General features: G+C 44.8%; 1 protein-coding gene across 2 annotated transcripts in view; it reads left to right on the top strand.

Moving 5' to 3' along the window:
- Window positions 1-26,962, top strand: part of SYNJ2 (synaptojanin 2) — a 583,647-nt gene that overhangs the window by 438,906 nt on the left and 117,779 nt on the right. For both annotated transcript variants that reach the window (XM_085612162.1, XM_085612163.1), the window contains one exon: window positions 16,785-16,941. In XM_085612162.1, coding sequence (XP_085468288.1) covers window positions 16,785-16,941 — 157 coding nt within the window. The remainder of the gene's footprint in view (window positions 1-16,784; window positions 16,942-26,962) is intronic.

Below are 26,962 nucleotides of genomic sequence, written 5' to 3'. Positions count from 1 at the left end.
TGTGTTGGCGCCTTCAATAGCAGAATTAGAACATATATGCGGGTACACACACATGTTTTTTGATCATGATGTAGAGACACCTCTAAAAGGCCATTGAAATATTTTTTAACTAAATAATCGGTGGGGGGGAGGGGTTCGACGAAAGCCGCACATTGAAATACACTCAAAGCAAACGTCAGTGGTATGTTTATTGCTATATTAGTCCACAGAAGAGAAGAATTCAGAATAGTGGGGGGAAAGACTGCACACAGCGGTCAGAAATGGAAGCTCAGAGTAAAAATAATACTTCTGTGAGCAGTTTAGGGAAAATGAACAGGGTGAAACAACAGATTTATATATACACTAAAAATTACCAGACCAGAACTCAGATTATTGTGCCGCTGGTCAAACGTCCACTTAAAAGGGAAATAAATATGGCAAGATTCTAGCAACAGAGCTTCAAACCCATCATAACTGAGCCTAGATGGGGGTAATTAAGTCTAAGAAGTGAAAGATGGGGATGGATAAACGACAGAAACCGTACCTCTGTCCAGAATTGTATGCACAATTCTATAGTAAAGACACTGAGTCAAGAGAAGAAAGCACAGTATATCCGTTAGATAATTCATTACCCACGTTGTCTATAGGAAAAAAGATAAGACCTTAATCACCCTATTGATTTAGAGGACATCAATGCAGCAGTGAACAGCATGAAAGCAAAGTGTTAATCCAGATGGGCAGACTGTTAACTTCGTACAAACCTGGACCCTTGATCCAACTATACGATTCCTTTGAGGCAAAAGAGGGAGAAATAGATATTACGTTAATCCATAAAACCAATAAGGATCTTAAGGAGAGGATTGCCTATCAACCAATTGAACGTACAAACCCAGATGGTAAGATCTTCACACACAAATTCTAGCAAACAGGGTAGAGATTGTTGTTTCACTTTTGGTATACCCCGATTCTTTGGGCTGGGCTCCCTGCCCCTCACGCATGATATTGTTAAGGAAATTGCATCTATAGTAGGAGAACTAAACATAAGCACAATCCTGTGGGAGGGCGAACTCAGTGGGATCCTGAGAAGTTTGTATCCAAATCAGAACTACAACTAGTGCAGTAATACGAACTGATATGTACAAGATACCGCAAATTCTCACTTTTGCAGCTCAGAAAAAAACGAACCATGCAGTATTCCCACATTAAGGGAGCTAATGCCATACTGGGTAAATTGCAAACCAAACGAGGGTAACATTAATGAGGAACTTCCTGGTAATAAGTCTGATCCAAAACAACTGGACAGAGGAGCAGGGTAGGAGGGGTCTGCTTTATTCCCCCCCATTCCCCCTTGGACCGCACCCATGCAAATAGACCCCTTTCCTAATAAGACTGGAAATGAGCAAAACTGTGGAAATCTTGTTTGGGAGAGGAGAGGGCACTGCAAAATACTTAGTTTTAGGCTATATCCTCCTGCGAAGGGGGGGGGGGGGGTATAAAGGTCCCTCACTTTTTACTAACCGGTTCCTGTATTTAGTAAGTCTTTAAAAGGACTCGGGGCTCAACATAAATCATAGAAATCCAGAATTCGCAACAATGAGTTTGAAGCCTGGAGAGGCATCAAGTTTGAAAGGCGCGTCACAATTCAAGTGGGCACAAAAATCTATCCAACACCTACATGTTTATCTGACAAGTTGCCTCAGAACAGTACTTGATGGTAACTGGCCCATACTGCAGCCTGGAACCCTAAAAGAGCCAGTAACTGGAAGACTGGAGGACTTGTACCTCTAGGGAACAAATGTTTGCAACATACAGACTCGTTACATGTTGGTTTACAATTTATATATTTCCACCAAGACGCTAAAAACATTTCTAAAACATCTGGAGAAATGCTGGAGACGGTTCAACGCAATTTATAGGGGGTTCTAAGAACACACATATTCTAGTCATTCTACAAACTCCACTACTTTTGGAAAGAACCGTCCGCACAAATAAAGAAGGAAGCCCTGGTATCAAGCAATAGAAGGTTTCTGTAAACTCTGATAGAGCCCCGGATGAACTTGTTTCTGTGCTAGTAAACATGGCCACGCTTACTGCGCCATTAATCCGTGGCGTAGCAAGGTGCCATGGGCGATGGAAAGTACAAGTGTGAAAAATGGCCCACCCACCATGCCACTAGTTCGGTAATAATATACAGGTATATCTGAGGTGCAGAGGGCCCTACATAACCCAGGGCCTCTCTGTAACTGCACCTGCTGAACTATTGATAGCTCCGTCCTATCATTAAGTCAGTGGCGTAACAAAATTTGATGGGGCCCCTTGTAAAGAATATGGATGGGGCCCCCCACGCTCCTCTGCTCCCCACCCACTCAGGAGCTCTCAGGCCAGGAACCTGCCGCCCGTACACAGTGCCAGACCCCCCCCCCCCCCCCCACCCCCCACCATAGTTACGCCTCGGTCGGCCTTAAGCCCCATCCCCCTCCTCAGTACTTGGAATAAACTGTTATCTGCGTTCATTTTCATCCCACTTGCCTGTTTTACAGGTTTTATCTAGAGTTTACACCCCATAATCAAGACATATCAGGCAGCTAAAAGGTGTGCAAATATTCAATGTGTTGCGCCGCTGCTGCAAAACCTCTTTTCACAGCGCCGCTCTGTTCTATTATATTGCTTGTCATCTTTCTTGTCGTGTCTTTTCAAGCAGATAAAGACGCCTCTTCAACTGTATTTCATAATCACATGCTTTATTCATTTGTACTCGTTCTTGTGATTTTATCTTGCGATCAGAACTGAGAAGCTGCAAAATGGTGTACTCGAGCTAGTCTGTGATTCACCATCCTCAAAGTGCAGCAGCTCCACAACCCCAGTCATTGGTGCATTTAGGATGCCATGGGCCCTAACACTTGAAAGGACAAACTCCTTTTTTATTAGGTAAAAAAAACTAAACTCTTTAATCATGGGACAATGGAACCCCTCCAGTACGAGCATCAGTGCCTCTGCACCAGCTGCACCATTGATAGCTTTGCCTTTGACCCCTGTATGTGATCATTGAAAGGGGCTTAAAACACATCCCCAGCTGCCTGCAAGCTCTATTTTGAAAACAATCTTCCCTTTGAAAAAATATATACCTCATGGATAAAGTAACCCTGCCTAACATTGTAAGGATATTGCAAGACACAGAGGAGTTCCATAACCATATAGACGTTGTATGCTATTCCACTGTATGCCACGCCCCTGTATGACACCCCACTGTATGCGATTTCACTGTATGCCACTCCACCCCACTCTGCGCTATTTAACTCTACTCCACTCTGTTATTCCACTGTACGTAACTCCATGCTACTCCACTCCATGCTATTCCAATCTACGCCTCTCAAGTCCATTCTATACCACTCAACTCTATGCTACTCCTCTCCACCCCGCACCCACTCCACTCTACCCTGCTCCACTCTACTCCGCTCAATGACACTGCACTCCACTCAACACCAGTCTCCATCCCTTCTCTACCACACTATACTGCTCTCTTTAGCACTCCACTGTACAACAATGTACTCCTGTCAATGCCAGTATACAGCACTCTGCTGTACTCTAGGCCACTGCATGACTCTCTACTCCACAACAGCTCCCTCTATGCCGCTCCACCCCACTTTACTATACTCTAACATTCGACTCTACTGTATTTCATTCCACTCTGCTGTATGCTACTCAGCTCTATGACAGTCTATGCCGCTCCATTCTACCTTACTGTACCGTACTCTATGCCACTCCACTGTATGACGCTTTCCAGCACTGTAAATGATTTTTTTCTTTCTATACAAACAAAACGTAACCTGTACAAAATTAAGCAATTCTAAAGTTATAATTATACCTTTATTTTATAAACTACACAACTCCTTCAAATTATTATAACATGTACACCTTCATACACAGTGTTGGTAGACACAATAACTATAACCTAACTATAACAAAGGTTTAACCTTTGATTTTTATCTGTGAAAACCAAAAAGATATATGTATGAATGTGTGTGTGTGTGTGTATATATATATATATATATATATATATTCCATATGCAACTGCTCCCAGTTGAAGACACCACACACAACGTTTTGCTTTCACCTTTTATTGTCTGGGAGGCAGCAGCAGGCTAAGACACATCCATCACAGCATCGAGTAACACCATGTCTGCCATACGCGTTTCGGATATGTTCCTTGTTCACTGGCTGGCGTATACGGGGGAAAGGAGCAGCTTTGCTGATTTTAAACAGATGGTTTCAAGTGGTGTTCCCGCCCCACTGGGCGTGTGCTTGCTAGGCACTCTGGGTGACGTAGTCCTTTGCATAGTGCTGTCCATAGTGGTTGTTGCTTTACCTTCACCTCCCCAAATACAATCCCGTTGGGTCGTTGTGCGGAAGAATCCCGCTCGCTGCTTTAGTGACGCCTACTCCAAACAGGTACGTTGTTCCGTTGTCTGTGCTGTTGAGCACACGGACCTGCTTTGCACACAGTGGGGTGTCCTCGTGGTCAGAGCGGACCACAAATATTCCATATGCAACTGCTCCCAGTTGAAGACACCACACACAACGTTTTGCTTTCACCTTTTATTGTCTGGGAGGCAGCAGCAGGCTAAGACACATCCATCACAGCATCGAGTAACACCATGTCTGCCATACGCGTTTCGGATATGTTCCTTGTTCACTGGCTGGCGTATACGGGGGAAAGGAGCAGCTTTGCTGATTTTAAACAGATGGTTTCAAGTGGTGTTCCCGCCCATTTTGGGGAGGTGAAGGTAAAGCAACAACCACTATGGACAGCACTATGCAAAGGACTACGTCACCCAGAGTGCCTAGCAAGCACACGCCCAGTGGGGCGGGAACACCACTTGAAACCATCTGTTTAAAATCAGCAAAGCTGCTCCTTTCCCCCGTATACGCCAGCCAGTGAACAAGGAACATATCCGAAACGCGTATGGCAGACATGGTGTTACTCGATGCTGTGATGGATGTGTCTTAGCCTGCTGCTGCCTCCCAGACAATAAAAGGTGAAAGCAAAACGTTGTGTGTGGTGTCTTCAACTGGGAGCAGTTGCATATGGAATATTTGTGGTCCGCTCTGACCACGAGGACACCCCACTGTGTGCAAAGCAGGTCCGTGTGCTCAACAGCACAGACAACGGAACAACGTACCTGTTTGGAGTAGGCGTCACTAAAGCAGCGAGCGGGATTCTTCCGCACAACGACCCAACGGGATTGTATTTGGGGAGGTGAAGGTAAAGCAACAACCACTATGGACAGCACTATGCAAAGGACTACGTCACCCAGAGTGCCTAGCAAGCACACGCCCAGTGGGGCGGGAACACCACTTGAAACCATCTGTTTAAAATCAGCAAAGCTGCTCCTTTCCCCCGTATACGCCAGCCAGTGAACAAGGAACATATCCGAAACGCGTATGGCAGACATGGTGTTACTCGATGCTGTGATGGATGTGTCTTAGCCTGCTGCTGCCTCCCAGACAATAAAAGGTGAAAGCAAAACGTTGTGTGTGGTGTCTTCAACTGGGAGCAGTTGCATATGGAATATTTGTGGTCCGCTCTGACCACGAGGACACCCCACTGTGTGCAAAGCAGGTCCGTGTGCTCAACAGCACAGACAACGGAACAACGTACCTGTTTGGAGTAGGCGTCACTAAAGCAGCGAGCGGGATTCTTCCGCACAACGACCCAACGGGATTGTATTTGGGGAGGTGAAGGTAAAGCAACAACCACTATGGACAGCACTATGCAAAGGACTACGTCACCCAGAGTGCCTAGCAAGCACACGCCCAGTGGGGCGGGAACACCACTTGAAACCATCTGTTTAAAATCAGCAAAGCTGCTCCTTTCCCCCGTATACGCCAGCCAGTGAACAAGGAACATATCCGAAACGCGTATGGCAGACATGGTGTTACTCGATGCTGTGATGGATGTGTCTTAGCCTGCTGCTGCCTCCCAGACAATAAAAGGTGAAAGCAAAACGTTGTGTGTGGTGTCTTCAACTGGGAGCAGTTGCATATGGAATATATATATATATATATATATATATATATATATATATATATTCACTGAAGAAACCATAGTTTTCAGGGGCGTTACAGTTAGCTGGACTTTTCACTCGTACAAAACCATTGAAATTCCCCCATTATAGTTAGTTCAGCTAACTATAACTCGCGCGCCGGCAATGCACTGCTGAAAACGTCACATATTACATCACTCATGACATCACTGATGACATCACTGATGACATCATCCAGTGAATGTGTGTTTTTCTGAAAATTACATATGTTTATATATGTATATCTCAAGGTCGATGGAAGAATAAATGGGTATATAAATGTCTAAATGGATGATTTGTTTTTGAAAAATTGATTGTATAACTGACTGATTAAGTGTATCTCAGTGAATACATGGCTTAGTGAGTAATGTTTAAATATGTAAATATCTGTATCAGTCTTTCACTTTGTGTATAAGTGGCTGCATGGGTTGGTGAGTAGCTACATGAGTGTCTATATAGGTTATTAGTTGGTTTTTTGAGTATCAGTATGAGTGTCTGAGTGTCTGTATGGTTCGGTGGGGGGTATTACGTAGTGCATAGGTGCATGAATGAGTGACTTACTGTTTGTATGTGTGGAAGACCGCATGTGTGCAGGACTGTATGGGTGGATGAGTGTGTGCATGGGTGTGTTAGTGAGTGAATGACTGTCTCAATAGTGTCTTTATGAGTAACTACATACGTTTTAAACTAGTATATGTGACTATTGGTGTATATAAGTGAGTATATGTGATAGTGAGAGATTGGAAGAGTTCCTGTATGAATAAGTATGTGTTTCTATAAGTGATTGTTTAAAAGACTAAGTATGTGTAAGTTTCTGTAGAAGTAAGTGTGGTGGTGTGTGTATAACTGTATATGCAAGTAAATGGATGTTTGATTCTTTATTAGCATGAGTGACTGTGTGTGAGTAACTCTATGGATGAGTGGCGTTGTGTAGCAGTATGTATAGGTGTATGAGTACATATGATGAGTGAGTACATGTATGAGTGACTGCATAGGACTGTTGGTGAATGAGTGGATGTATATGTGGTTGTGGATCTTAGAATTACTGAATAGGTTGTTGTAACTGGTATTGGTATGTCCATTGTTTTGAAAATTTTAGTTTCTATTTTTGAATGTGTGTATCAAAGGTTATATTAGGGGGAGAGGAGGTCTGCCACTTTATCACAAGGATGATGTCATCAGTGATGTCATGAATGATGTCACTGACCATGTCATGAGTGATGTAATATGTGACGTCATCAGCAGTGCATTGCAGGCGCACGAGTTATAGTTAGCTGAACTAACTATAACAGGGTAATTTCAATGGTTTTGTACGAGTGAAAAGTCCAGCTAACTACAACGGCCCTGAAACCTATGGTTTCTTCAGTGAATTTCTAAGGTTTTTTAAATGCTAATTTCTAACTATGCCTACAGAGATAGGACATGTGAAGAAAGAAGAAAAAACGCACAGAAAGAAAAAAAAGAAATGCAGAAAGAAGCAACAGAAAACCTCAAAGACGAAGAAAAGTGCAGGAAGAAGCATAACGTGCAGAAAGAACAAACAGAAGAGCAGAAAGAAGCCTTGTTGAAAAATCATCCTGTACCCTCAACTTTTTCAGACAGATACTGGTGGTAACTGAGTCTGACTAATTTTCAACAAGAAGCTACAACATCAAGAAAATTATTCTTAAACACTGGCCATTACTAGCACACGAAGAAGATTTCAAAGGAATTTTTTCCAACACTCCTAGATTTGCGTACAAACGTACCCGCAACTTCATGGAACTTCTACAACCAAAAGATGACGTTTCCAGAGTAAAACATCGCGGCACTTTGCCCTGTTACAATTGTAGTAACTGTAATGCCATAATTAAGGGCAGTGAAATATTACACCCTACCAAAGGAACAGCTATAAAATTACGAGTAACAGGTACATGTGACAGTATTAACGTCATATACATGTTGAAATGTCCATGCGGTCAAGCATATGTTGGAAAAACCCAGTGAAAAATAAAGACACGAATCATAGAACACAAAAGTAATATCAGATTTAAGAACACCAAATCTACCGTAGCCACGCACTTCAATCAACAGCACCACAATCCAAGTCAACTGCGTTTCTGTATACTGGAGCAGGTACCTATCCTTCCCGGAAGAGACAATTCCCAACATCTTTTACGCAGAGAGATATTTTGGATTACCCATCTCAATACCCTCCAGCCAAAAGGTCTGAATGAACGGCTAGACTTTAATTGTTTTTTGTGAAACTCTGTCTCTTTCAAATATCACACCCATTGACGCATATATATATATGGATCTTTATCTTTATTCATGTATTGAGTTGAGTCAATATCACCATGATCTCTCTACTTTCGTTTTATCCTAACCATCACCCTGTATACTACATTTTCCTACACTACAGTGTTTGGTTCATTTTTTCTCACATTCCTTCACATTTTTTCACATTTTTTTCAGTTTCTATCTTTATTGACATTGTCTATATCGCACATGTACGCTGACGTTCATACAATCGTATCCACAATCAGGTTCTATTTTAGTATTTTGACTTTCACATTCTTGTGATTATACCATAGGTTGCTATTTCCTTCATTTAGAAAATAAGCGTAATTAAACGAGCATGAGAACGCTTGTCTATGGAAGTTTAGCCGACTCCACAACGTTGTAGTCTTCCTTTAATCTCCATGATCACGTGATCACGTCACCGCCGTATCCTTAACACACAGGAATCAAACATTTTCGAAAGAGCTCGGGAAGTCTTTTAGCGGAATCCGACCGAAATTTCACATCGCGGTAAGCTAATATATATGGGTGATGTCTACATCGACTTCACGGTTTGCACATTTCGTGATTAACTTTCACGCTTGGTATATCGTTTACACGAAATTATTCCCTTTTTTTTCAGAAAGCATATTTTTATCGTTCCGTTACTTTGTGGTTCCTTACGTTATGCATCCAGGATTTCAAAGAACCTAAACAGAAAGGTCAGAACTCAACCTTGTACACTGCTTGCATAATAGCGTTAAATTTCCCCTTTTTTTCACGATCACTTCGCATGCACTTATTGTTACTTCTCACGACCTATCCGTTACTGCGATATCTTTTTTCTTAAAATCACCGTAACCGTTCACGTCATTAATTTTCACGTGACATATGCACTTGTCCGTTCATTTTTAATCACGAATAACCTCGTTCACAATATCAGCTTATGACAAAATCTTTCACGTGGTCCGGTACCCTTTCCTTTTTTACCTGATACACTTGCAAGAGCTTCGTTATCACCATCACTGTTAGCATGAGAACACTGAAATTGTTTGTTTGATATTTGTGTTATACCTTGTTATATGATACTTGTTTAATGTTTTCAGAATGTAAGTCCCCTGATGAAGGGTCCGCCCGAAATGCATTGGGCAGAAATGTGAGGATCGATGAAACCTACTGGTTGAATACTATGAGTGAAATAGTATGAACATCACATGAACTTTATAAGAATTTTGAAATAAAAGACACATCAAAACATATAATTCTACAATCCTTGTACAATTATTAAAAAAATTCAAAAAATATCGGAGTGCTGAGTAAGAGACGTTACTCCTACGGGAGACAACGCTTTCATATTCTGCATATACTTTACCCTCTAGCACAGGAGGGAGGCACTTACCAGGCACCCTAAATCAATCCAATCCAGACTACCAAACCATAAGGAGTGCGAGGATCCACATTCCATTTGGAGTTCCTACTGAGTCTGACTAACCAGTCCTAGAGCCAGTGCTATGTTAAGACACTCAGAATACAGTGAAAACACCTACATACACTAGGGAACACTATGCGTTGGGGTCCCCCTGTGATTAGCATGACCTCCTCTGTAAGCCCCTAGTATATAATAGGGCAGGGGATTAAAACTACCTCTTAAAACGCGCCACAGAGCGTGTTTGCACACGTCACCTCAGGCCCCGTCCCCTCCCTTCACCATTGTGTAAACGCACCCTGTGGCCGTTTTAAGTTGGGAGATTAAGTCCCCTTGAATCCTGACGGTCCCTAGGGTCCAACTAGCCCACTAGGTACCTCCAGTAAGCGCCACAGAGCTGCGTTGCAGAGAGGTGTAAAAAGGGGCACGGTCTGCACCACCTCTCTGCAACGCAGAGCAGTGGCGCTTACTGGAAGCACCTGGTGGGCTAGTCGGCCCCCAGGGTCCCTCAAGATTGAAAGGGAATTATTTCCCCAACTTAAAACGCGACACAGGGTGTGTTTGCATACGTCACCTCAGGCCCCGTCCCCTCCCTTCACCACTGTGTAAACGCGCCCTGTGGCCGTTCTAAGGTGAGAGATTAAGTCCACTTGAATCCTAAGGGTCCCTAGGGTCAAACTAGCCCACTAGGTACCTCTAGTAAGCGCCACAGAGCTGCGTTGCATAGAGGTGTAAAAAGGGACGTGGCCTCAGAACACCTGTCTGCAACACAGCTCCCTGGCGCATACTGGAGATACCTGTTGGGCTAGTTGGCCCTTAGGGACCCTCAGTATTGAAGGGGAATTAATTCCCCAACTTACAACTGGCCAGGGGGCGCATTTGCAGAGGGCTGCAAGGAGGGGGCGTGGCCTCCGGCGCGATGCCGGTCCTTTATTTATTGTATTCTTTTAAGAAGGAGGGCTGTGTGGCCCCCTTCTTTTTCTAATTTATTGGCCCTGGGGACCCCATCCCCCAGGGCCTACACCCTAATTTTTTTTGTTGAAAAAAATAAACCCCCGGGTCATGGCTTTTTTTTAAAATTATTCTTTAGAAGGGGGGCTGCGTTGCCCCCCTCCTCAGGCCACTTATGGCCCTGGGGACCCCATCCCCCGGGGCCGGCCTTTGTTTTTTATTATTTAAAAAAATATATATATTTATAGAAACACCTAGGACAGGCTGGACAAACCGTATGTACCTATCACCATGACGATTTGCGTGATATTCATTAAAAGGCGACTATGCGTACAAGGAATCCACGTGGAATGTATTTACACCGCTAGTGATGTTCTGACGTGTCTGACGCCCTACCGTGCCTAATCCTGGCGCCCCCGCCGGTGGGTACTCTCCAAGTAGACACCCTTGTCGTTTATTTATACAAACATGGGTAGCTATTGACGGGCACATTTAATACACACGCACACCAAGTCATTCAAAGGGGAATCGACAAAAATTCGACTAAACTATGCAAGAAACCCCCCTCACGGTTAATAAAACACACATCCACCACCGGATGTGTAATATTTTTTATTTTACTCTCTGGAAAGGAGACGAACCTCACTTGAGAGTCACAGCGTGCTCCTGGCTGAGCCCAATGCTGTGTTACACCCACCAGTGCCCGCCGAGTGCCACACACCTCTGTGTTGTATTCCACCAGCTAGTGCGTATGCTATGACACTCTCTAGCCCATGTGCACTGTAACACCACCCCGTGAATATGTCATGCCACACTTGCCTTCGCACGGGTTATATTGCCCCATCTAACGCGCCTTCCTCGATGCCTATGTTATAACGCACAGCGCTATGCCATACATATTACAATCTGGGATCCATATCTATGTCACAGTGCATATGCAAAGTTACACTCCCCAGCACATATTTTAAATTACAACTTTAGAGACTAGTTAGGTTACACAACACTGCCCTGTGCATATTACACTCCAAGGCGCATATCGCATAGCACGCGCTAGTGCCTGTGCTATCTCGCGCTCTCCAATGAATCTGTCATTGCGCACAATGTTTTGCATATTATATTTCACGCCTAGTTCATCTTATATCACACTTTTTGGTGCATAGTTTATACCATATACTATATCTTGTTTTCATTTTCAATCGTGCTCTCAGGACTATGTTCTATATAACACTGCGTCCACCTACCCTTTTCACAGGCATTACATTTTGCGATGGGGGGTGGAGGGTCAGGGGGTGTTTCTGACAAGTGAGCCCGGAGTCACAGTCACAAACGTCCTCTTCTTCCTGAATAAAAGTGAGATTATGCTGCATACTTGTTCATATTTTAAGTAGTTCGCACAGACTCACATTTTAAAAACAATAAAGTTCCTAATACCCACCTTCTCTGAACAGTTAGCTTGCTGCCCCATCCACCTCCTCCCTATCCTCTGTTGTCTGAATCCATGGACTAGCCTACTCCCTCCTGCCATGCATGGTCTGATGTGCTGCCACTGCCCTCCATTTAGCATGATGTACCAGTCCACTCCTCCTGCTCTCCATTGCCCAATTCTATGGCCCATCATTGACCTCCTACTAAGCCTCTGTGCTTAGCTTGCTGCCCCTAATCTCCTCCCCCCTGCCCTCCGATGTCTTTGTGCATGCCCCTGCTCCATCCCTTTTGCACACCATGTTCAATGGACCTGCCGCTCCTATCTACTCTGAGTGTTCTGTTGAGCTGCCACTCCCCTCCCACCTGCCTAGCATTGTCAGATGACTGTAACCTGTCCCTGCCACCTCCATCCTGCCTGTCCACATGCCATGCCCCTATCCCCTTCCTCCTGTCCTCCATGGTCCATTTTACTGCCACACCCTTCTGCCCTCCCTGGTCTGTTGTGCTGCAACTGCTCCTCCTGCCTGCCCCGCGCGGTCTGTTGTGAGGCCCCTTCCCCTGAACTCGCTTGTCTGTGCCCAGGTCCTGACCCTCCCTTCTATCCCCCATGGTCCTTTGTGCATGCCCTTGCACCCTCCTTCTTGCCCATCATAGCCATTGTGGTGCCACTAACCCTCCCGCTTGCCATGCATGGTCTTCTGTTCTGCCATGGCCCCTCCCACCTTCCTTGTGTGGTCAGCTAGCTGCCCCTGACCCCCTCCCACCTTCCCTCCATGGTCTGTGTGTATGCCATCATAGTCTCACTGTTGCTCTCCATGGTGTGTCTTGTTTCTAGTGCCCATCCTGCCTGACCTCCATGGTCATCTTGCTGCCCCTGCCCCCTTGCCCGCAGCCCTCTCTTTCCATGTGCAGACCCCTATTCCCTCCCTCCTGGCTTGTCTGTTCCATTGTAATGCCCCTGATCCGTCCCTCCTGCCCTTTATGGTCTGTTATGCTGCAGCTTTCTCTCCTGTCTGTCCATTATGGTCAGGTAGCTACCATTGCCTCTTTCCCCTCTGTTCTCTGTTGTCCATGTGCATGGTCCTGTCCCCTCCCTATTGCTTTCTATGGATTGTTGTGCTGCACTCCCGTCCCGCATGCCCTGTGTGGTGTATTGTGCTGCTGCAATCCCTGATGCCTGCCCTGTAGGGTCAGTTTGGTGCACCTCTCCATGTCCCTCCTGTCCTCTGTTAACTGAGTCCATGTCCCTACCCCAATTCCTCCTGCCTACCATGATCCAATGTACCATACTTGCGAACATTTTGAACTTGGTAAGAGGGAGATTTTGAAAACAAACTGGGGTATTGATTTTCCCCTTTGAGTTACATTGAAAAAGAGGAGATTGTAGACAGGAGACAGATCAAATAAAGCCCATTTGAGCTTAAAAACATTGGACCTTTCCTGGCTGAAACGGGTCTGTTGGCATGTATGGTTGTACTTCCACTGCCTCTTCGTTCTGTCCACAATGGTCTATTATATTGCCACAGCCTCTCTTGCCAGTCCTGTATTGTTGGTGTGTTGCCCCTGCCCCCCTTTCCACTGCACTCCCTAGTCTGTTGTGCTGCCACTGCCCTTCCTGCCTGCCCAGTGTGGTCAAATTGTTGCCTCTGCACTCTCCTACCTGCCTTCAATTTTCAGAGCCAGTGCCCCTGGCCTCTGCCTCTCAACAGTATCCCAATGAACAACTAGATTGCTAACATTCTATATTTATTATAAAAGTGTGGAACGCCTGACGTCATCTTGATGTAATCAAAACTGTAATACCTAGAGCATTTCCTTTAGAAATTACATATATGAGAGGGTCTTATTTGCATCAAAATTATGGTTAGTGCTCTAAAAAACTAAAATGAGGACATATTTTTTGAGTTTTCAAATAGCGACAAAGAACTTTTAAATTATTTGTAATTTTTATTTTTTTTATCCAGCTGACCACTTGATTAAATGTTGCACTTAGGGGATAGGATGTGGTGTTACTTCCAGAGCTGCAGACTTTGCAACTGGGGAACCAGGTTGGCGTTTCTGCTTCAGCTCAACATTCTGTGATTCTGGTCAAATCACTTAATCTCCCCATGTCTACAACCAAAATAAATTTGATCTTGTGAGATGTAACCAATGCTCATGTAAAGCACTCCAATACCTGACAAGTTTGCCCTATATAAAACTGCAAATACACAAAAAATAAGTGTTTTGCACACTTCTGTCATTGGGCTACATGTGGGCTACATCTGGGTGATATTTGTGCTGCATTTGGGATCTTTTGTCTCTGGTGGCCATCATGGAAGATTTATTTGTTATGAAGTTTCCTAATTTCCTCATTTACTACAGTCTCCTCAGTAGGAAATACTTTCAGTTTTTTACTTTGATTCCATCAAGAAGGCATTCAGATGTGTCCTACATTTGCCATTAATGCAGAATGTTAGTACTCTAGTTGCTCATTAGATCACTGTAGTAAAGCTACTGCTCACTAGGGAAGTCTGCTGCTGGTATTGAAAGTGCATGTTTCAGTCTGCATGTCAGAATTTTTTAATGAAATAGAAGAGGATTTGAGAAGTCACTCAAAATGTGCCCTAATTTTTCTTTCTTCAGCACTAATCATACTTTCTATGGCAAAATGAACCCCCTCATTTTGTTCCTTTTTAAATTAAATGTTTTAAGAGTTACCACTTTATTCCAATCAAGATGGCTAAAGGTGTGCAATACGTTTGTCATAAGTAGGACTGTTAGCGCTCTAGTTGTTCTCAAGAACACTCTGGGAAGCTGCAGTAGAACACAAAGGAATCAACTGACAGTCTCTGCCCTTGTTGGATGTACATGTTTTACTGAGAATGTCAGACTTCATTCTCACATGACTGAGAAAGATAATGTGAATTTACAGACAATATGCTCTCAGTTTAGCTTATAGATCACCTTCCAAACCTCTGTGGGAAAAGCATGAGAAAATAGTTTTCTCTCGAACATGATTCATGATATCACAGCAGAAGGCTTTTTCACATGGTAAAATCACCTTAGAACACACCACAATTTCTAAAATGAGTATGGTACCATCAACAAATGATTTATAATGTAACTAAAGTCTTAAAACCTTCTATTAACTGCAATGCTTTTTAATGAGGTGCTATCATGTATATTGGTCCCAAGATGGCTGCCAACACTTCTTGGATGAAGAACTGACAGCCAATCAGATCTCACGATGAGATGTGTAGTTAGGCTCCGCCCAGATATTTCTATCTTTTTAACTCTAATTTTCTCAGGAACTATTGAACGGATTAACACCATTTAAGCAAAAGGCACAAGTCTGAACTGAGGACTACCTCTTTGCCAAATTTGGTGTAATTCCGTTCAGCAGTTCGGGCTGTAGCTGCGTCAACAGGTCCTATGGGAAAATGCATGGGGAAACGCGTTTTGGGACCCCCCTTTTTCTCGGCCCGCGCTTGACGAATCACCATGAAATTTTCAGGATAGGAGCGGACCGGAGCTGGCCAAAAGTTTGGAAAATTTCGTGAAGATTAGTCAATCGGCGCCAACGTTTTTCCAAATAGAATGTTGCGGATTTCCTATGGAGAATAGGTTCCAACTATAACTACCTACTGGCGACTGCCAGTAGGTTTTATATATATATATATATATATATATATATATATATATAATGGGAAGAGAGGAGATTGTTTACATTTTTTAGAGGTGTGGACTGGCTAGCAGTGGAAGATGAGCTAAAAATAATTTGGAAATACCATTATAAATACAACAAACAAACTAAAGATGGAGATACAGACGGCACCATTAGTCAAACACTCCGGCATCTTTTGTGTTTTTGATTTTGAGTCAAGTTATGTTAACGTTATGTTACAGTATGTTGCATAACATTTTATACTGCATATATTCTGCCATTAGTGTGGCCCCAAAGTGCTAATCCATATTTTTAACTCCTGGTTAACTCTTAAACTATGGAATTCGAAATGTCATTCGGTTAAATCTCAATGGTACATAAATCCAAGAAATTATTTAAAGTTTGTATTATGGATGAGCAGTGAGGCATTCTATCCAGAATCCTAGTTCTCAATGGCTGAATTCTCTGGACCTGATAACCCCATCTTAAAGTAACGACTTAGAATTACAGTTGGATTCTTGTATAGGAAAACCGCACAACAGCATCATGTTGGCCACTGTACCATAGCATACCCCCACAAGTTTGGCACTGTGACCCACAAGAGTGCAAGATGTACAAAGTCTTACACATTTTGCATTGCTTTGTTGACTGTCTACATTATTGTTTAGTAAGAAAGTAAGTGGTTAAACTAAAGAAGTTGTGGAGATCATCTTGGGCACCAGTGTGCCAGGTGTTTTGGATTGCCCAATGAAAGATAGACAGTCTGGATCCTGTACATATTGCAGGTCTGTTGTAGAAATAGCAATTATTGGATTTACCTCATTGGCATCTCCACTCCAAGAGTACTAGTTCTTTTAGTATTTTAATCCCATAGAATCATAAAAATACATTACCACTATTGTTTAGTCATTGATGTGCATGATCTACATGGAGCCTTGATTTAAGATTAGGAATGCTGAAAAGCCTCTAGGATTGAGTAGATTATTCCATTATGGACATCTTTTATTATTTTCAGATTTTTAAAGACTTTTATGAAGGCACTATTCATTTTGGACCAACCTACAAGTATGATGTTGGCTCAGAAGCCTATGACACAAGTGAAAAATGCAGAACCCCAGCATGGACTGATCGAGTGCTTTGGTGGAGAAAAAAATTGCCATTTGACAAAACAGGTATGACTTGTTGTAACTTTATTTATAGGGTTTGGTAAATCAAACTTAATGTGTTGCACTGTGTAGTTTGAATACCTTTCATAGTAGTAACGCTGAGATCTGCTGTGCATACAAAGCACCATGACCTTGGGTCTTTCTTCAATGCAAGGTCTAAGGCCGTACTGGTGTAATGAAGTCCTCTTGAATAATGCAATCACAGCAGTACGTCTCTAGTAGGGATGCTCAGCCTTCATCTCTTAGGCAGTACATAAGTAGGGAGTCAGACTTTTGCTAGTTTGTGTTTCAGTGCCATTGGCGCTCTTCACTATTTCTGAAGATTGTAGTCGATAACTACAATAAAACATTTGGTTTATTTCAAACGCTGTGCAGGATGTTTGCGAAATCTCATTTTTTAATATGAGTTCTAGGATCAATCTCAATAGACGAGGAAGTCCAGATCCAGGTATTAACTCCCTTGTCAGCAATTTGGCAACTGGAAGGCAATCTGATCTCATGGTGGGGTATGCCTCAACCCATTCAGAAAACAAGCAGATAACTAACAAGATGTACTTCAAACCATTCCAATTCAGCATTTTGATCAAATCTGCTTGGAGTTCTGTAAATGGGCCTCCTGATTTGCTAATATGGTTCATAACAGTGCCTGTTCTTTTGCCTTGATTATTCAAATGATATATAAGACATCAACTGCAAACGTCTACAGCAATATTTTGAAATTCTGTATTTTCCCAGTACTTTTTAGGTGGCGCCTGAGTGAGCGCGTATGCACTGCTCTGCGAGACTTGTTGTAGTGGAGTATGGAAGAGAAGCCCCGCCCACTCTCCACACATTTTTGATTGGCTTGTGTCATTGTCCTTCGTAAACGCTGGCTTGCAAGTTGTTGTTAGTCCCTCCTTGGTACCGCCTTGTCAGCATTTGTAAACACCCATGGCGACTGGCCCCTTTACTTCGGATGCGACACGGCATGTCTTATTTAGTTTGTAAGAACTCTTTTCTTTAATGGGTTTCTCCTAGTGCGCTACGGCGAGCTTTACCCGCCATGCCTGCTTTCACTTTCAAGCAGCCCGGGACATTGGCAGCCGAGGTCTTGCATTTACAAGAGTTTGAGCTTTTGCGATTTTAAATGACAATAGCTTAAACTCTCGTAAATGCGAGATCTATTTTATTGGAAATGCTTGTTAAATATTATATCAGATTACCGCTTCTTGCATGGGACCTAATATGCAAATATTCACACATGGTATATAACACTGAGTCAGGCAAGACATATTTATGCTCTGCATTTCTTGCCGTCTATAAATTGGACGTAACCTGCAAGCAATTACCTTTTTTTAGTTTTGGACTGCTTATGTCCCTTGTAGCCAAGTCTCTCCTATTTTCTTTTCTCATCTTCTGGGACATCCTCCTATAAATCACTCAAAGAAGTCTGCAATGAACTCCTTTCTGCATTTGGTCTGAATTAGTACCCGATTTTCCACTTTCACTTTCTTTTACAACAATCTCATCTGATAGTGTACAATAATTTGCTATTTGGTCCACTTATTTCCAAGCATGCCCATGTCCTTTCCAGCTTTATGTAAGATATATTTTACAACAGCAATTTATTTTGGCTTTTGTACCGCCTTCAACAAATCCAGTATGTAAACTCTATTTTCATAGGGGCTCCCAAAAATGTCATAAAACCCTTTTGTGACCATAACTGACCTTAGTCATGGACACCTCCAAAACCATACTGGCTGTCTGTATAAATCTTCTCATTGAAATTCTCTGACGTTTGCCAGAGAAGATGCTTCTAAAGTCTAAGAAATGGAACATCCTGCATAGGCAGTTCTCAATGCTCCATATTGGTCGTTCAAGCAAGAGAACCCTCACCAACTGTCATATCAGCCATTTCCAAAGGGGTCTCTTTAATGTCTGGTCTTCATTTTGTACATAACTTGGTCCCTTCAATACAATTATGATCTGTTCATCATCAATCTTATCATTTTCTTTGTCTTCACAACTCTTGTCTGAAAAAGGAAGAAGTATAGCTGTGTTCAAATCCTTGCATCTCCTAATATAAGATGTTCTGCTCTGCAACTATGTTCTGCTCATAACAAGTCGGTCTGCTGTTGGTTATATTCTGTGTTCTCGTTGTAGTCAAAAGAATCTCAACCAAATGCGAGGCATATATATTGGAAGGTGGTTTATTAGTAGGTGCAGGTAAGTACCTACAACTAGTAATAACACCACAATCACAAATAGGGTCCAGTCAAGTCTCAATAAATTAATCCTGATGCAGTCAGGCTCAACTTAGGAGACAGGTGTGTAAAGCATTTAATATCACCAAAACAGTCAATAAAGAAAAAAATCCAACACCAATTAATAAAAATAGAGAATATTTTTATCTTTAAATTGACAAAAAAAATGACAAAAATTCCAATGTAGGTGAACCGGAAATATGAATTTTTAAACATTAAATGCAAAAGTGTGCTTTAAACTGCCTAAAAGCGAAAAGCGCTAACCACAACTATGTGGTCGGGCTGGACCGGGACAAAGTCAGAATTTCAGGCCAACTGCGATGGCGCATGGGTTGGCTACAATGAGCAGTAGGGCCCGGTCAAGCTTTTACCTTCTGACCTAGTCATTGTCATTGTTTTTAGAGCATTTTCTCTTGACATCGAGCGGTCGGCTTTGTCAATCCAGATTTTAGTTTTACGATGGCAGTCTGCTGCAGTGCAATGCCTCTGTGAGTCCTGAAGGTCCTTGTCTTCGTCGTCAACGACGAAGAGCTCCGGAGATTTCAGCGGAGCAAACCTGCACCATCTGGTCAAGTCGCTGTTCGACATCGCTGCTTTGACTCTCATCGTTGAGGTCGGTGGACCTATGGAGCTTTTGCCAAACAGTTGTCCAAAAGTTCCCAAACTACAAGAACTTCTTCTGAAAGGTCATTTGAAGGCCCAAAACACCAGCCAAGGGCCCAGAAGCTCTGATTTGCCTCTGGGAGTTTGGGGCTAAAATTACCACAATGCAGCCGGTCAAATCCAGTAAGCTGGGATAGATCGTAAAAGGTCTGACAGCCTTACAAATATATCGTCAGCATGGAGCATCTTATGGGCCTGGGAGCCAATTCTCAGCCCCTGAAGGTCTGGATTACTCCTTACTTATTCTGCCATAGATTCCATGTACAACATAAAGAGGAGAAGCCCTGCCTCGCACCCCTCTCCACTACAAAAGGAGTACAGGTCACCACATTGAATCTTACTCTAGCTGTGGGTCTTGCATAGCCACTTAGTGCCCATGCCTTAAATGTGGGACCTAAAACTAATTTATTCAAAAATGTTTTCAGATTTGCCAGAGCAGCCTTCGAAAGGCCTTTCCTTGGTCAGTGGACAGCAGTAATGCTACTTTTCAGGTGCTTTTCCTTTTGTCCAAGACTTGTAGAATTCTTTTTGTGTTGGTACTGCATTCTCTCTCTGGTATGAATTTACTTTGATCCAGGCCAGTTAGCCTCCGTATGTGTGGTCCCAGTCTTTCAGATAATAGTCCAGTGAAAGTTTTGGCATCTATATCCAACAATGAGATCTGCCTTGTTGGGCTTTTCCCAGGCTTAGTGATCTCCATTGTCATCTCCTCTTTCATTGACTGCGAATATTCCAGTTTCTGCAACTGATCTGAAGAGACGAGTGATGAGTGGGGCTAAAGCATGATAAAAGGTTTTTATAAAGCAGTGGCGAAGAACCACCGGCCTGGGACTTTGTCAACCTGCACTCCTGTGGATAAATTCACATCGAACATGTCCATCTGGTGCGGCAGTAATGTCGTAGTTGTGGCATTGGTAAGATATGAATCCAGTACTACTTTGGCAGCATCCTGAGCAGTATAGAGATGTTTGTAAAATTCCTGGAGGGCCCTGGCAGTTTTCTTTTTCTCCCTGACCGTGCTCCTGTTATGATTTATGATTTCTCTGACCTTGACCCTGTGTAACTTAGCTCTAAGTCTACAGGCCAGTAGCCAGCTTGCTTTATTGCCCGCTTTATAGTATTTCTGCCAATTACCACATATTGGGCAGTGTCCATATCTAAGAACTTAAGCTGCGCTTTAGCTAAGGTCAATAGTTGCCATATACGCCCTATCCTCGGTTGCTTATTCAAAATCCCTGTTTCTTTTACCTGCTTCAACACATTTACTTTTTAAAGCTGCATGTTATACCACATTGAAGCTATTTACATAGATAAACAATACTACTGTATGTACTGAACAGACACTTTCCATTTTAGAGCGCTCATGTAGTAATTGTTTCACCTCCGCTTTGACAGGTGTATGTTTTTTAGGTCTTGGCTCTAGACGGCGCGCATGCACTGTTTTGAACTGAGACATGCTGTATCTGTTTGTGGGCTTACAGCCTGCCGACAGGCTTCCCATTTGCTGGCATCACCGTCGCTCCATTTTGCGTTCTCCCCATTTGTTAAGGGGCATGCCTATGCCATGCCTCTTCCAGTGTTGACCACTCCTCGTGAGCGCTGGACAACTACCGTTAAGCATCCGCAGAGGCCTTTTTAAGGCACTGTTGCAGCACTACTTTTTTTTATTTCTTCATGAGCCAACCTCCTACAATCTAAGAGTCAATAGTTCTGGCTTTAATGTGCTCCCATTCATTGCTGCTGATATATCCTGATTCGGTGACTGAAAACTCACAGAGACACTCCGGTAAATGATTGTTGCTCTGATTTACTCATCAGAAACTTTAATTCGAAGTGAAACACATTTGACAGTAAATTGTCACTCATAGCCAAACTGAATCCATAAAAATGTCAGATACAAGCGAAATAAAAACTTGGCAGCTTCAGAGGCTTCTTTCTCACGTTGAAGCTCCTCGTCCGAGAGCCACGGAGATCCTGACCGCAGCAGGTCCCATGCGCGACGTATGGCCTTGGTCGGGACCTCCTTACACACTGTGACTGACACCGGAAGTCATTTTTTAGAAAGGTTCACCTGTTTATGCCATGTACTGATGCTCTTCACTTCTGCGTCGCATTAACATCACAAGACCTATGGAGCCTCACCCATGGCTGCCTTTTGCAGTGGCGTAGGAAGGGGGGTGCGGTGAGTGCGGACCACCCCAGTTGTCATCACTGAGGGGGTTGACAAAAAGGCAAAAATATGTTTTAAACACATATTTTTGCCATTTTGTTAAGCCGGGGGTGATTAGAAATTTTCCGCACCGGGTACCACCTGACCTTGCTACGCCACTGGCCATTGGTGGATTCTTTAAATACCTTCTCATTGATTGCTGTTTGTAATGCCGGCTTTTTAGAAAGTTCTTCTTGCTAGGAGATGCTGCCGCTGTTTGAGGAGAGCCTGAGACTGCTAGTATCAGGGGCCAGAGCAGCATCAGCGGGGTAGATCCTGAGCCAGAACAGCAGCTCCTGCCATTCAGTGCCGCCCTGTCCCCTCCCACTCAGTACAGCCCTGTCCCCTCCCACTCAGTACAGCCCTGTCCCCTCCCACTCAGTACAGCCCTGTCCCTTCCCACTCAGTGCAGCCCTGTCTCTTCCCACTCAGTACAGCCCTGTCTCTTCCCACTCAGTACAGCCCTGTCCCCTCCCACTCAGTGCAGCCCTGTCCCCTCCCACTCAGTGCAGCCCTGTCCCCTCCCACTCAGTGCAGCCCTGTCTCCTCCCACTCAGTACAGCCCTGTCTCCTCCCACTCAGTACAGCCCTGTCTCCTCCCACTCAGTACAGCCCTGTCTCCTCCCACTCAGTACAGCCCTGTCTCCTCCCACTCAGTGCAGCCCTGTCCCCTCCCACTCAGTGCAGCCCTGTCCCCTCCCACTCAGTGCAGCCCTGTCCCCTCCCACTCAGTGCAGCCCTGTCCCCTCCCACTCAGTGCAGCCCTGTCCCCTCCCATTCAGTGCAGCCCTGTCCCCTCCCACTCAGTACAGCCCTGTCCCTTCCCACTCAGTGCAGCCCTGTCTCTTCCCACTCAGTGCAGCCCTGTCTCTTCCCACTCAGTACAGCCCTGTCTCTTCCCACTCAGTACAGCCCTGTCTCTTCCCACTCAGTACAGCCCTGTCCCCTCCCACTCAGTGCAGCCCTGTCCCCTCCCACTCAGTGCAGCCCTGTCCCCTCCCACTCAGTGCAGCCCTGTCCCCTCCCACTCAGTGCAGCCCTGTCCCCTCCCACTCAGTGCAGCCCTGTCCCCTCCCACTCAGTGCAGCCCTGTCCCCTCCCACTCAGTGCAGCCCTGTCCCCTCCCACTCAGTGCAGCCCTGTCCCCTCCCACTCAGTACAGCCCTGTCCCCTCCCACTCAGTACAGCCCTGTCTCCTCCCACTCAGTGCAGCCCTGTCCCCTCCCACTCAGTGCAGCCCTGTCCCCTCCCACTCAGTGCAGCCCTGTCCCCTCCCACTCAGTGCAGCCCTGTCCCCTCCCACTCAGTGCAGCCCTGTCCCCTCCCACTCAGTGCAGCCCTGTCCCCTCCCACTCAGTACAGCCCTGTCCCTTCCCACTCAGTGCAGCCCTGTCCCTTCCCACTCAGTGCAGCCCTGTCTCTTCCCACTCAGTACAGCCCTGTCTCTTCCCACTCAGTACAGCCCTGTCTCTTCCCACTCAGTACAGCCCTGTCCCCTCCCACTCAGTGCAGCCCTGTCCCCTCCCACTCAGTGCAGCCCTGTCCCCTCCCACTCAGTGCAGCCCTGTCCCCTCCCACTCAGTGCAGCCCTGTCCCCTCCCACTCAGTGCAGCCCTGTCCCCTCCCACTCAGTGCAGCCCTGTCCCCTCCCACTCAGTGCAGCCCTGTCCCCTCCCACTCAGTACAGCCCTGTCCCCTCCCACTCAGTACAGCCCTGTCCCCTCCCACTCAGTACAGCCCTGTCTCTTCCCACTCAGTACAGCCCTGTCTCTTCCCACTCAGTACAGCCCTGTCTCTTCCCACTCAGTACAGCCCTGTCTCTTCCCACTCAGTGCAGCCCTGTCTCTTCCCACTCAGTGCAGCCCTGTCCCCTCCCACTCAGTGCAGCCCTGTCCCCTCCCACTCAGTGCAGCCCTGGCCCCTCCCACTCAGTACAGCCCTGTCTCCTCCCACTCAGTGCAGCTCTGGCCCCTCCTGCTCATCGCCTGCCTGGAATCAGCCCCCTAGAGAAGAGCAGTCACCAGGTGAGACTGTCCACAGATTATCTTCTAAGCAGGCAGTGAGAGGTGCTAAGTTCACCTCTAGCTCAAGGGGTTTGGCTTCCTCTGGATGTGGTTATTCTGTGTCTCACATGTGGGTTGCTTGGGTGAAAGCCAGATTTCTCTCTCCGGGTATGAGGATGGTGTCTTTTCTTCTCAGGAGGCAGCATCCGCTTGGGCTTGAAATTTCACCCCAACCCCTAAATATCCCTATGCCAGCCCCTTGGAACATCTACTGCCAGCTCCCCTCCATGATCACTCCTATACTCACCTGGCCATACATCTCAAGTTATCCCAGCTCAAACACCAGGAGCCACCACCAATTCTGGGACTTGCAGTCCTGGGTTTATGATTGAATGCTGGATGGTCTAATCCTACCTTACCTGGAACCTGTGAAATCTCAAACTCTGCCACTAAACCACCACATCAATCCGAGAGCTATAGACGTGGGCGATGTTAATGCATTGTATATATCAAGAAAACCAGCACCCGAGCCATACACAAATGCATTAACTTTGCCAACGCCTATAGCTCCCGGATTGACGAGACCTGTTGCCTTTGCCAATGATTTTTTATCTTGCATTGAATGCTCTTTAAACACTGGGTCTTTTTGGAAATTGTTTCGTCTACTTGTTTTTCAATGTTGTGTCAGTGTTGCAGAGATTTACCTTCATGAATGCCATTTCTAATCCCATTTTTATACATGATCTGGATTTGTGCCACCACAAAAAAAGTTACTTTTTACTGTCACCACAGCCTTGAGCATTCCTCTAGCAATGCAGCTTCTTCCTTCGAGGTCCTTTCAAGTAGCTCATCTGTATTTTTGTCTTCTTCAAGCAGTTCATCCTTGATGAGCTCTTCATTGACACAAAAACGTGTATGGTTCTCAACACACCTCGGTATTGTCTTCAGTCGAGGTGCCTGACTTCAGTTTCTTTGTCCCAGACAGTAAAGGACTAGACGTTGGATGTTGCAAAGAGCTTTGACATAGTCAGTGAAAAAATGAAGGAGTCCAGCAACCTCTCCTAAAGTTAGATGTGACCTCTGTGTGGAGCCTGAGAGAGGTCAGGAAAAGCAATACTCTTGTGCTGCATTGGATTAATGAATGGCACTCTAATACCTTGGGGGTGATAACAAGCCAAGGCCCATGCAGTCAGTGGCGTAGCTTGGGTTGCCAGTAATCGGGGCAAGGCAAGTATGCTTCCACTTTTCTTTTAAAATGTTGCACCCTTCTTAATCTTTTGCATCCCTAAGAATGCCCCAAAGAATTTTGCACCCGGGGCAACCATCTCTGTGGCCCCACTACGTAGGGTGACCAGACGTCCCCGTTTTCCCAGGACGGTCCCCGTTTTTGGAGACGTGCCCCGACACTTTTCTCCAAGTGACTCAAATGACCCTGTTTTCAAACAGTGTCCAGGTTAAACACAGAAATATCCCAGTTTTTCATTGTTCCGGTTAAGCATGCGCGCGCATGCTCTCTTTGCACTGTTTACGGCATGTGTCGTCACTGAGGCGAGTGCTGTAGCAAGAAGGGAAATCCTTTGAAGAAAGACATTTTACACGCAGCGCCACCTACGTCATCGTGCCAGCCAAAGTTTCTACTTTGCATAAAACAATATTTCTTCGTCCTGTAACTTGTATTCATAGCCATACAAACTTTTCAGTAGCCCTTATGCATACCGTGCAAGGATTAATGCATTGCTCATTGCATGTTTTATTCATAACCAATTGATGCATGCTCTGTGTTCTCCATATCAAAGCTATGACTTGACCTTTTGACTGACCTTTCAGATCACTGCAAACTGTTTAGCTGGAAAGGACTTAAAGGAGCAGTATTAACGCATGTGGAAGAGGCGAGCAGCGCTGCTTGAACTTTTTGCTCAGGTCTTCACACTATTGCGCTATGAGATGATACCAATGGCTAGAGTGCACTATACATACCCCAGTAAGGTAACATGACATCCCAGCAATGACCACGCAAATGTGGGAGGACTGTGTGGTCGGCCAGCCTTTGCGACCCTTAAGACCCTAAGGCAGTAATACCTGGAGAGAAGTGTTTTTTTTTTACATTGGTCCATGGCTGCCATTTGACAATTTAGCATTCCACAGTTTACCTCCCATGCTTTTCTGTCATGAGCAACTAAGCAACATTGGTGAGTTGTACTTTACGTGGTGCTGACGCGCAGCTATAGAAACGAGCATTGATAAAGCTAGTAAATCTGGCGTTTGCTAGCCTGTGATGTTTTATTGATTTTTGGCAAATATATGCTATAGTCCTTAAAAGTGTAAATGTAATAAAAACTACTAATGCTGCTGTGTAAAGCAGAGGGGTGCCAATAAAAGACCGCAGATTTGTTGTCTGTAATGCTTCATCTCGGTCTGTGGAGGGAGCTGTAATTGTAGTCCTTTTTCTATGTCTATGACAGCTGTCAAATAGTCCTACTTTTATGTCGATGGTTACTGCGAACCATAGTCCTACTTCTATGTCTATGACCTGTCCCCGTTTTTAGGTCTCGGCTGCGAAGGCTGCGCTTGCGCAGTCTCGCTCCGAGATTTAATGACTTGGAGAAGAGGGGCTTGAACCCGCCCCTCTTCTCCCCTGTTCTCCATTGGCTGGCCTCTTGAATGCTGGCCAGCCATTGGAGAAGAGGTCAGTCATTCACATTAGGCCCCGTTCTTTTCGGATCGGGGGGCGTGTTTTTTGCGAGAAGTCTCAGGGAGGAGACAACAGCAAAACACGCCCCCGAATCCGAAAAGGACGCTGCCTTTCTCCGAGGCATTTCTGTTTTGCCTCAGAGAAAGGCGGTGGTGTCTTCCGGTGCCCTCTTTACTTGTTTTCTTTGCTGCAGTGCCAAGCTCTTCGATGAGCTCTT

This window comes from Triturus cristatus, chromosome 6 (genome assembly GCF_964204655.1).
Source record: "Triturus cristatus chromosome 6, aTriCri1.1, whole genome shotgun sequence".
Classification (NCBI taxonomy): domain Eukaryota; kingdom Metazoa; phylum Chordata; class Amphibia; order Caudata; family Salamandridae; genus Triturus; species Triturus cristatus.
Note: the sequence above shows the minus strand (reverse complement) of the source record. Positions and strands in the feature narration are given on the sequence as shown.